The 12,135-nt window shown below is 42.4% G+C and overlaps 2 protein-coding genes across 3 annotated transcripts in view; both read left to right on the top strand.

The window, feature by feature from the left end:
- Positions 1-568: 568 nt before the first annotated feature.
- On the top strand, positions 569-8,140 carry tmem209 (transmembrane protein 209). Its single transcript, XM_036518030.1, has 15 exons — positions 569-761; positions 1,413-1,551; positions 1,698-1,756; positions 2,009-2,140; positions 2,286-2,530; positions 3,145-3,349; positions 3,506-3,681; positions 3,871-3,942; positions 4,355-4,451; positions 4,553-4,678; positions 4,891-4,988; positions 5,383-5,497; positions 5,734-5,831; positions 7,388-7,461; positions 7,737-8,140. The coding sequence occupies exons 2-15, from the start codon at positions 1,415-1,417 to the stop codon at positions 7,789-7,791; spliced, it is 1,689 nt and encodes a 562-aa protein (XP_036373923.1). The 5' UTR covers positions 569-761; positions 1,413-1,414; the 3' UTR covers positions 7,792-8,140.
- A 2,843-nt stretch (positions 8,141-10,983) lies between these two features.
- Positions 10,984-12,135, top strand: part of ahcyl2b (adenosylhomocysteinase like 2b) — a 44,017-nt gene continuing 42,865 nt past the window's right edge. For both annotated transcript variants that reach the window (XM_036517697.1, XM_036517698.1), the window contains exon 1: positions 10,984-11,342. In XM_036517697.1, coding sequence (XP_036373590.1) covers positions 11,010-11,342 — 333 coding nt within the window. In that variant the 5' untranslated portion in view covers positions 10,984-11,009. The remainder of the gene's footprint in view (positions 11,343-12,135) is intronic.

Genomic DNA, 12,135 nt, shown 5'->3' with positions numbered 1-12,135 from the left:
TTTTATGTAGGTGGAAAGTATGAGATGTTTTTTTTTCATATTCAAGACAAAGCATGTGTTACAGTTTCATTTATTAATGAAATGATAGAGGATTAAAAGCATGACACAATTTATTTTAAACATGACTTAGATAACAATATAAAAGGACATGCACGCAGACAGACAGACCGAGAGATAGATGGAATTTTTTTTTCCACAAGGTATCTGTACCTGCAAATAGCGCCTCCTGACTGCGCTATCGGTAACAGCTGCTGTAGAGGGACTGCGCAATGAGCCGTTGCGTCATTGCATAGGGACAATCTTCAAAGTGTGGTTCCAAAAAGAAAGCAGCGACCTTGTGTTTTAAGAAAGTAAAGCAAGAGTTGTGTTCCAAGCAAAGAGTCATGTGAAAGAGTACACTCCCTTTAAATCCTCCATAAATCATCGCATTTTCTATGGGTTAATACATACGCGTTGACGCAGGTGAGACAGGGCAGGATTATTTCTATTTTAATCGTCCATGGGTAAAGGGAATTTCATGCAAACCGGAAGAATATATATCTGTCATAAGCATTGTTTCCGGGGTTAAGGTGCTGTTCTGTAGTGCTGAACGGAGTGGTGGTTGGAGCGGGAAAGGTGGCTAGTTAACTTAATATTGAGTATAACCTTATATTTCCACGTGAAATGCACAATTACAGGAGTGTTTGTTTATAATATGATGACACACATATAGTAAGGTATATAGCCTGACAGTGAATCAAGAAGACTTCAGGTTGAACTAGGTAGGTGACGTTAGCTACCATGTTAGCTCGCTAGCCGAATTGAGTTTTCAGTGTAGTGGCCATATGTCTAATTGGCCAGTTGAAGTTACTTGCTGTTGGTTTTGCATGATTGGCTAGCTAGGAGGAAGATCAGACAGCATGCTCACAGTCGAAGCGCCAGATATTTTAAGATAACGTTAAAAGTGAAACATCACAGACTGATACTTCACTAGCTAGCTGTGATCATCCTCTTCAAGTTTCAAAAATTGCATGCATTAGCACTGGCAACGCTTTCTTTGGCGTTAGAATGTTAGCGGTATTGGTATAGCGTTCAGGTGCTGATGTGTTAAGATCTCCAGAGTTAGCTAGCTAACTAGATACACAAGTTACCCTACTAGTTCAAATCACTGTATAGCTGTAGTTACCTAGACGGCTTAAGTGTACACGCAATTACCATTTCATGCTATGTTGTTAGTTAAATAATATGACTAAATGTAACTGCACTTCGTTGCTGTATACAGTTCTCTGGTTCCCGAGTTGCTGATGCTATATAGATCCATAGCTACCGGTTACACTTTTGAAGAAACTTTGAAACTACGCTTTTGAACAATAACAGTGCTGTTGTATTGTTTGGTAGCAACCATTTTAAATTAAAATATGTTTTTCGTGCAGGAATGACGCCAGTGAAGGAGGGCATGCCCTCTCTCATCGACAGGACGATGAGGATGAGGAGAGAGGAACAGGCGCGGAAAGTAGTGCTCGCTTGGGCGGTACTCAACGTTTCTCTCGCCGGCATGATCTACACAGAAATGTATGTTGTCGGCTATACATTACTTAAGTCTGCTAATTTGTATTTATTATTTTTTTTGAAGACATAGGTATTGAAATAACCAAACCATGTTATTTATGACCACCTTATATGGCGTTACATAACGTTTCTGTCGCCTTCCATCACAGGACGGGGAAACTGCTGAGCCGATACTATAACATTTCCTATTGGCCCCTCTGGTATATAGGTGAGATTACTTTTAAATAAAAGATGTATTGTCATTTAGTCATGTTGTGTGAAAGAGAAAGCTTTGGAACAACTAGAATTTTCAAGCATGTTTGGCAGAAATTGTATCAGGAGGGACTGCAGGACCTTGAGAAAATAAAAGTGCATGTCAGAAAATAGAATGGAAATTATAACAAAATGTTCTCTTCTGTTAATGTATTGGTGAACTGCTTTTTTAATGGACTTGTCGACATTTACCCCTGTCTCTTCACAGAGCTTGCTCTCGCCTGTCTGTTCAGCCTCAATGCCCTGTTTGATTTTTGGAGATACTTCAAATACACCATGGCCCCCTCCAGCATTGTGCTCACCCCTGAGCAGCACCGTCTACTTGGCCTCAGGGATTCTGGTGAGTCAGTCACTGCAACCAAAAATGCCCCATGGTCTTTTGGGTGATGACCCTTGCCAAGGAATGGGTTGCACTTCTGTATTCTTCCATGAAGGGATTATCTGGATACGAACATTTCACCTTTGTCTGCCTTGTTGACCTTTAGGTATCCAGGCTACCCCCCCTCAGAAGCCAGAAAAGAAGGAGATGCCCGCCCCTGCCCAGTCCTCCCCGCTGCAGGGACAGAGCGTGCTCAGTTACAGCCCCTCCTGGCCCCCCAGCACCAGCCCCAAATTCTCCCCCAGCTGTGTGACGGGCTACACCCCGCCTCTGCAGAGCCCCTCCCCCCCGGGTAGCGGGGGCTCCTTCTCCTCCCCCGTAACTTACTCCACACCCGGCAGCTTTGGCAAGGTAAGCCTGCTCTGCCCGGCAGGCTTCTGCCCTCTAGTGTTCTGAAGGTGCTTCATAACTTTCATTTGGTGGAAGTGCACTGATCTTGTTGTTTCCGTACAGTTTGGGCAGTATGAGTTTCTTTAGTGCATTGTCCAAGGTCCGTTAAATAACAGATATAACTACATGTGAATATTTGGATCTAAGCAGTGGCTTGAAGATTTGATGTACAAGAAAGGGGAAACATGATGTATTAACTTTACATTTTATTATTACATTTATTCATTTGGCAGACACTTTTATCCAAAAGCACCTTACAAGTGAGTAAAACACAAGCAAAAAGCCATATAAGGAGTATAATCCTACATTATTAGTATAATATGTCAGTTGATGTATAATATTACAACTGGAATTATGGATTATTGTTGATTATTTGATGCATGACATATTTTGTTTTATATCAGATGGCTTTATCCATGCCCACATTTTTCCACCTAGGGGTCATTTTTCCGTGGCTTTTGCTCAGCACACAAAAAATTAAAGGTGTATAGCTGTTTAATTGCAGTACTGAACAGAAAAGGAGTGTGCCACTCCACTGTGGCATTGCGTCATTGACAGGTGTGCGTTGGTTTCAGGTGTTGAACTACAGCCCCTCTCCTAGTTCCTCCCCCTACCCCAGCAGCATCGGGCCTATGGAGGGGTCGAGCCTGCGGGCACGGTACCGCACCTCCCCCTCCATCTTCAGCTCCCCTGGCGGCAAGGACGATTATATGGCCGACCTCAAGACACTGGAGCGATTTCTCCGCTCCGAAGAGGAGAAGAGCCAGCGCAGTCAACTGGGTAAGCTCAGGTGAAGGGGGGATTTTAAAAGACCTTGCTTAGAAAGGTGAATATACTGTGAAAGTAACATTAGCTTGGAGGTGAGTTCATTATTTCATCCAAGGTTTATGTGTGTGTCTGAGTATTTGTATGCCTTTATAACACCCCCTCGTTCAGGAAGCCCAGAGTTCGCGTCACCTTCCCACAGTCCCACGTTCTGGAACTACAGCCGCTCGATGGGTGACTACGCCCAGAGCCTGAGGAAGTTCCAGTACCAGCTGGCCTGTCGCTCGCAGGCCCCCTCTGCACACAAGGACGAGACGGACCTGGGCTCCAAACAGGCTGCGGAGGAGGTGAGGCGAGAGGAGGGCAGCTTCTCTTTTAAATGAGCAGCTGTCAGCCACTTGTGTGTTGAGTGGAGGTTTTTCCTCTCACTGTGGTTCACAGCCACTGGTGTCTGTCATTCATGCAGATGAGAAATGGAAACATTCAAGCCGAGGTTGACCCTAATGAGAGATCGCCTCCTCTCTGCTGTTTTCCAGGTGTGGGCCCGCATCACAACCGGACACCTGGCGGTGGACCGCATAGACAGCTGGACCGCCAAGCTGAGAAACGTGAGAGAGCGTTCATCCTGTGTTCTGACTGTGTAAACGTAGGCCTTCTCTCAGTTTTCTCACGCAATTGAGACATCTTGGCAAAGGTCATTTTGACAAATTGCCAGTGGTTTTTGTTGCATAATAAAACAAGTGAGAAGTCCTTTATGAATAATTTGGAAGTCATTGATTCTTTATGGTTGGGGACTATTTCTTCATAACCTAGATATTACCGCAGTTTACATATCCAACTACCAGCAAAAAAAAAAAACAAGCACTGTGTAATTGCATGAAGGCATTATGTAACTTAGTAATTTGTAGCTGAAGCGTAGTGCTGCTCTGAATACCAAATACTGCAGTCATAGGTTTATTTCTGCAGCAGATGGCAGATGTCAGAACTGTGTGAAGCAAGGCTTTTTTCCTCTTCCTGCAGTGGATTAATGACACAATCCTGGTACCTCTGGTGAAAGAGCTTGATTCTGTGAACTCCCAGTTGAGGAGAATGGGTTGTCCTGAGCTGCAGACTGGAGGTAACAGCTCTTTAGAGGGGGGAGTGTTGGAGTTGCTGTTTAGCCAGGTGTTTCACAGCCATCTTGACACCCCTCTCTCGTTCCTCTTTCTTCCATCACAGAGGCCAGCATAAGCAGTCTGAAGCAGGCAGCTGTTGTCAAGGCCTCCTCGATACCCACTCTCAACGCTATAGTGCAGTACCTGGACATCACGCCTAACCAGGAGTACCTTGTTGAGCGAATAAAAGGTGAAGGGAGAGCTTGGCTTAAATCCTGCCTCAGGTGCATATAGCATGGTGGGAATAGGTCCCCCCTGGCTGTCACGCATTTGTTGCGTAGTGGGCTCGATAGAGCTTTTGTGGAGATCTGATTTGTCCAGAGCTCTAGCCAGTCAGGTGACAGTCAGGCAATGAGCAACATGTGTGGGTGTCACTAACGTGCTGCTGCTTGTCCCCATCAGAGCTGGCCCACAGTGGCTGCATGAGCTCCTTCCGCTGGAACGGGGGTGGCGACTGGAAGGGCAGGAAGTGGGACACCGACCTGCCGACCGATTCCGCTGTGAGTCCCCCCTCTGCTGCACCCTCTTATCTCAGTGGACGCCTGCTGTTAGTAACCACCTCCATAACAGTGTGACAACCTGAGTGCCCCTACACATCACAATGTGATATTTAATATAATCCAGCATGACCGTCTAACAATCCTATTATCCCTCTACATCACAGTTGATACCCCCATACATTTCAGTTTGAGGATTCAGATCACCCCATGCATATAACCGCCTACATCAGTTTGATAATCCAGATATCCCAACACCACAATGTGACAGTGGCAGTGTCCTCTCATATCACAGCATGGCAGCGCTGAAGTTCCCCTACATAAGTGTGACAATTCCAATGCTGTGAAACGGGGACGGAGGTAACCAGGTGGTCAAGGCTTTGATTCCCTCCTGCAGATCCTGATGCATGTGGTGTGCACATACCTGGACTCCCGGCTCCCTCCTCACCCCAAGTACCCCGATGGAAAGACCTTCACCTCTCAGCACTTCATCCAAACACCGGACAAACCAGGTAAGGCAGATGCACGGGCCGCACCATGTAAGAGCTGGGCAGCAGTGTGGCGTAATGGTTAAGGAGCAGGACTTGTAACCAAAAGGTTGCTGATTCAGTTCCCCACTGGGGCACTGCTGCTGTACCCTTGGGTAACATACTTAATCCACAATTGTTTCAGTAAATATCCAGCTGTATAAAGCGGCTCTTGCCTGTAGCCCTCTCGCAGTGGCCTTTCCCATGTGTCTCCCAAACAGACGTGTCGAACGAGAACCTCTTCTGCATCCACCAGAGCAGCACCAACCCTCCGCACTACCAGCTCGTATACCAGGGCCACGTCTACAGCCTCCCCAAGGTAAGGGCACGTGTGTGCTAAACACACCCGGCAGATTGACTGTAAACACTCCACTCTGCTTCTGTGTGTGTTTTCTTCTGTTTTCTGTTTGGGATGTTGCTTTTCTCTGTGGTGTCAATCAGATCATGTGTTTCCTCAGACAGCAGTCTGATATTCATTCAGACTGATTGGCAGGCGAACACGCGTGCTGTTAGGACAGTCGCCCTGGGTCCTCCCAGTGTATCTTTGAGGGCGTGACCCTCTCAGGTGTTCTTGTGGTTGTCATGTGGACACATGAGCATAGCGTGTTTGTATGAGCATAATTGGGCATGAGCATTTTTGTAAATCATTTTTCAGATACGATTAAGTGAAGCTGTATTTTTTTTGTAATTTAGTGCATATCAAAAGTTCATATCTTTAAGGACAAAGTCATGAAATGCCAAAAAACTCTGCCCTATATGTAATTCTTTTGAAGGAAATATGAGACCAAAATGGGTGACATTTTACAGGGGGTGACCCTGAAGCATGTTCTGTGCATTTGTGTGATTTTGTCTTTGTGTGGTGTCTGTGTCTGTGTGTCTGTCTGTGTGTCTGTCTGTGTGTGTGTGTGTGTGTGTGTGTGTGAGAGTGTGAGAGAGATTTTTTTTTTTTTTGCATTGTCTGACATACGTGGGTATGAAAAGTTGTGTATGCACATGTGATTATGTAGACACAGTCAGCAGCATCATGATTTAATGTTTGTGGTCTGCATGTTTATTGATGTGAGGGAAGAATTTGATTTTCCTTGAGGATAATTATGGCCTGTCAGATTTGTTATTGAACCATAGACCCTATTATCTTATACTGTAACACAGGAGCCTGGACTATTAAATATGACAAATTGAAAGGATCTCAATTTAATATACATTAGTACAATCAAATATTAATCACACTGTACACATAATGCTGACGGGAAAGTGGTGATTAAATGAAACAATTACGTAAGAGGATTAGAGTGAACTGAACACAGTACATGTTTGTATGCAGTGCCCTGGGTCCAATACATGCTTAAACACTCACTCGTGACTTAGAGTATAATGCATTCCTATGAACTGACATTCTCCTTGACTGCACTTGTGCAAATCTCTACCCACAGTATCAAAGCATGGAACAGGCCCCAGGCTCATTGCAGTGGCATTGCCTGCACACCACTTGCCCAGGGTTCATGAACAGCTGTGGCACTGTGCCTTCTACTATCACCCCAACTTTATCCCAGACTGCCATGGCCTTAAAGTGAGGTGGATTTAACACTCCAGACAGTCACTCCACTAAAAGGAATTCAGGGCCTTTTCTGATCATAATGAAAATAATCTTTTTCCACAGGAATCAATTATTTGGTTAATTTTATTCAGGATGGACATCATTTCTCTAAAGTTGTTTTTACTTGTGGTCTGTTTGAAATGTCATATGGAAGGTTCTCTTATGTCTGTTGAGGCAACCATATCCTTTGTGCAGTGTTTAAGTATCCGGATAATTTGCATCCGCAGCTGAAAATCAAAAGCTAACTTTGTTTTACTGATGCTGTGGTTTATTCACAGGGTAGAAACAACCTTTTCCACACCGTTCTCATGTTTCTGTTCATCATAAAGACAAAGGAGTCCGGAATGCTGGGGTGAGGGATCTCATTTCATCAGTACATTCATTAGACTGAGAAAGGAAAATTATCGCTAAGTGTTTATTTTTGAGAATTGCATTTAAGAACGTTATTAGAGGTCTAGTGATGTGATTATCCCCCTATGAAATTGACTTGTTCAGTGGCATAGAAGTTTTGAAAGGTTTTATTTGTGATAAATTCTGTTGGCCCTAAGGCCACATTTGAGTACGCATAATAAAATAAGCGTACAACACAGAATAACACCTTAACTGTTGTTTCTTTTCCTCACACAGGAGGGTGAATCTGGGCCTATCTGGAGTCAACATTCTGTGGATATTTGAAGACTGATGTACACTGCTTTTGAAGATGAGATGAAGAGACCTCACAGCTGAGCAATGTAGAACTGGACTGTTCTTTCAAAAATCAATTTCTCACAAGTATCTTTTCAAAAAACCATTGATAATACAGTTCCTTTTTGACAATACACTCTTCTGAAGAAATCACAGTGTAAGGTGTATCCTTTAGAACCAACACACATTAACATATAATCTTCAGAGGTATGTTTATTGTCTATTGTTTATTGAAGGGTCCTGCATATGAACTGCATAGGACCTTCTGAAGTACTACATAATGTCTTCATAAGCAGGGTATTAAGATTCATGAATGCTGATGCCAATTAACACAGACCATCATAATGTCACCCTCCATATCATAAGTGGCATTACGTTGATGTAAAGAATCATAATGTCATGGTAATGTCACCTGTGACATGGATGGAGATGATGTGACTGTTGGTTAGCATAAGCCTTTATAAATATTATATTGTTATGTAGTTCTTACCGAATATTTTAAAATATCCTTTTTTTCTAAGGGTACAATGGAGTCTGTAAAGAAAGCATAAACATTATTTATGAAGATGAAAATCAATTTGAAATTGAAAAAGCTAAATATTCTTGCATGTGGATTTCAGTTTTTATACTGGTTTAAAGATTGTTCTATGTCCTGCAACATGTTACGATTGTCAAATTTTGTTTTATGCTCATTCAGTGCCAAAGTCTTCCCCTGCTGAAAAGTATTTGTGTTAAGGAGCCTTTATGTCTTGAGACAGTACTGTCAAATGCATGGACTTCCACACTCCTTTCCATGTTTTTCATGTTTAAGCCTATTTTTATTACTGACTCTTATTTTTTGTAAATTTATCTCCATGGAAAGGTTTGATGTGAATTTTTGTTATTATAAAAACATTTTTATGTATAGCTTTTGTAGAAATCGAGTCATAAGGCAGATTCTCATTTGTACAGTGGTTGGGATACTTGTCACTCAGTGTTGTGAGACAGTAATGACAACTTCTCATAAGCACTGCTCTGATCTTATCGGCAGGAGTTAGAGGAAGTGCCCTGAAATGAGATGTACAATTTTCACTTGTTTGCCATTTACAAAACATTTTGCAGAATGTAAAGTTGTACATTTTTAAACTGTATGAATTTCAGTGTGTGGTGATGTTGAAATAAACATGCTTGTATGAATCAGCTGTAAGAGTTGCGGAGGTGTTTCGGGAATGCATTGAAATGTTCCTTGGTACAGCAAATGGACATGCGTCTTTGGATTAGTTACAAAGCTTTTTTTTGGAAATCTTTGGTTCTTTTTTGGAGATGAATGTCAGCTGCTAACAGTTGGCGAAACTGACGAATTAATGTTAAGGATTTTATTGCAAGATTTTATTTGTGGCTATGAAGGAACAGGTATTCTGGTATGTGTTAATAAAATGAAGCGGTGCTATCGGAATCACCCACTGGGTGGCAGTAGGCATTTTGTGCTGAAAAGCATCTGAAGTAGCTCCTCTCCCACACTGTGGGTTTTAGGTTTTTTGTGTATCCATTTATTTATTTATTGCCTTAATTCCCATTTTGTCAAATTATATACTTTTATGAGTATGTAAAATATGTAAAATCTGACCATTCGGTTAAGAGTAATAATTAGTAACTTTGTTGATCTAGCAAAATAGAACCAGATCATGAATTGCTGGTATGTAATTTCTAAAAGAACTAAGCTGTGTTCATCCGTAGTGGGTCATAAATATTAGCACCTGTGGAACCACATGCTAAAGGTAAAATAAAAGTAAAATGGCACCAATGAGTAGCAATCTGTGAGGTCACAGTGTCAGGTGCATATAGTTCATGGAGTTGTCTACTTCATTTTTTTATCACTAATTTGAGGTCATATTCTGTGTATTCAATGGGTGTGTGGTTATTGTAATTATTGTTTTGGGGAATTAAAGTGGACCCATTTAGAATGCACAGACAAATTGGTACTTTTTTAGGCAAGTTATTTTTGTACCATGATGGGTTTGTTTTGACCTCCTGAATATCATAATCTGACTTTCTGCATCTAACTATGAATATGTCTCCATCAGCCAAAGTATAGAAACTGAAAAAAATATTAATTTTAGCATAATATGAACAACACCTATTATGCAGGATTTTGTGGCCATTCCTGCACTTACAAATGCAGTACATATATTGACCTTGAATTGTTTCGAAAAGAAGAGACGAAAATGTGACCGTAGCTCAAAAATTAAAAATGATTGCTATGAACAGTTACATAAGCCAATATTAATATAAGCACCATGACTAAACACATTTTGAATTTGCTTCAAGTATTCAACAATACCTGTTTTGCAAATCCAGCACCTGTTTCGGTTATAGATCCTCCAATTGAGACAAAGAAACCAACAAGAAATTGGATAAAACTTATTTGAAAATGGTCAGCAAACATGTTACTCTGTAAACCATTTACTTTTTCAGTTGTGTTTATGCAATACACTGACATTTGTTCTATTTTAGTTAAGTTGTGTAACTTGTGGTGGGAAAGCGATTGATTACATGCAGTGCTCTTAAAGTTCATAGGAGTGATCATATCGGTATCGCCATCTTCAAACAGGAGGTTAAACACTTATGACGATAAGTCTCATTACCTTTATTTAACATTACGGGGATACGTATGGAAGTGACACATAAGCTCATAGTTATAATGTAAACAACCTCGCTGCTTAAAGGTTGGTGTAGTCATGAAATTTGTTATGGTATCAATTAATTCTATTTCAAAATTAAAAAAATAAATAAAAAAACTAATATAAAACTGATTGTGAGAAGCAATTGATGACATATTACATCATACATTTCACTAATACTTCGCTTTCCCAGTTAATAATCGTTAAAATATTAATTTCAATAAATACAACTTAAACTGGTCCAAAGACGGTGTATCTAAGAGATATGCTCCGTCTCTCTGTGTCCTCTAAATTCATAATAAACTTACTTTAGAAGAGGTGCGCGACAGGATTTCCAAACGTATTTTAAATAAACTGTTGGTAAATCAAATTTTATATGAAAACAATACGGAATACAGTACCACAATCCGGGGCAAGAAACCCGCAAGAGCCCTGCCGGCTTTGTTTGAAGCGACTGCTGAAGAAACCACATATACCACAATCCTTTGCGTCTGCGCCGTCCTCGTGAACCCGTATCCGTTTGTGTTTGAAAAAAAGGACTTGTGAAATTGTAACGATGTCAGTCCAGGTTGTGGCAGCGAAAATGGCCGAGGTCGAACTGAAAGACATCCCCAGCAAAGAGTTGCCACCTGTATCCCCGGTGACACCGAGGGCCGAGGACAAGGGGGTGACTAAAAACGAGGCGAATGCCGCCGCCGCCGCTACTTCGTCCGCGGCGGCTCCTGTGGCGGAGGCTGTGAGAGGGGACCCCAGCCCGACATCAACCCCCTGCCCGAACCCCGCGAAGATGCCGCAGGCGTCCGCTATGAAGCGAACGGACCCGCAACAAAACGGCGAAGCTTTCGTGAACAGCGATGGTACGGTGGCCGAAGCCCCGCGGATGAAAAAGGTTAGTGGGGGAAAATGTTCAGAACGACTGGATAACTACCTGCTTTAGTTCGCTAGCTGGCCGGTCCGGTTCACTGTCATTGATTTGAGATTGCTGTGCAGATAGATAGCTGTGTAGGTCTGTCTCTTGTGAAGCTGTTGCTAGCTAACTAGCTAGCGAACTACATTTATTTTAAACATGAAAACATGGGTGAGCTACAAATCAGCATGTTGTTAGCTGGGTATTCAGCCCGTCAGCTGTCTGTAATAGCTAAATGGCTCGCTAGCATAGTGGTCGGTTTCTTCTACGTGTTGTGGTCTGGAGCAAGTTAGCCAGCTAGCTGGCAAGTTAATGGCTAACAAAATCAATGCGTTTATCGAAGAACACTTCGCTTAACTGGGATAGCTAAGTGTGGAGAAATGGCGAAGCGTGGGGCATTGAAAAGTGGCTGTTGACCAACGTCAATGAGATTTTTACACTGCTCTGCCAATACGTTAGTTAGCAATTGATGTCTTCGTATTTTTGACCGCAGTGCGCTGTCGTGGCGCTGCGTGTGTGTGTATGTGTGTATGTGTGAAACTCGCAGTTAGCCACCTAGCTAGATAGAACAGTTTGTGCTAACGCCAGCTGACTGCTTAATCAAACTGCGACACATGCTTCTGAGTCACCGTTCCAGCCGGCTAACGTTAGCTTAGTTCGTCAATGACTGAGGACGATGGTCACGACAGCATCGTTTGCCCTGTTGTGGAGGTGTGTCAATTATATGTTTTCTCCCAAACTGTACTCAACATTGATCACTTAAGCTAACAGTCAA

This window comes from Megalops cyprinoides, chromosome 23, assembly GCF_013368585.1.
Source record: "Megalops cyprinoides isolate fMegCyp1 chromosome 23, fMegCyp1.pri, whole genome shotgun sequence".
Lineage (NCBI taxonomy): Eukaryota > Metazoa > Chordata > Actinopteri > Elopiformes > Megalopidae > Megalops > Megalops cyprinoides.
The sequence above is the reverse complement of the archived record's forward strand: the minus strand, read 5'-3'. Positions and strand labels throughout refer to the sequence as shown.

What these genes read in the sequence shown, in the direction of transcription:
- tmem209 (XM_036518030.1), top strand. Translation starts at nt 1,415, where the DNA reads ATGACGCCAGTGAAGGAGGGCATGCCCTCTCTCATCGACAGGACGATG. An exon ending in TTGGCCCCTCTGGTATATAG is followed by an intron (nt 1,757 to 2,008) that starts GTGAGATTACTT and finishes GTCTCTTCACAG; the next exon opens with AGCTTGCTCTCGCCTGTCTG. An exon ending in ACGTCTACAGCCTCCCCAAG is followed by an intron (nt 5,832 to 7,387) that starts GTAAGGGCACGT and finishes GTTTATTCACAG; the next exon opens with GGTAGAAACAACCTTTTCCA.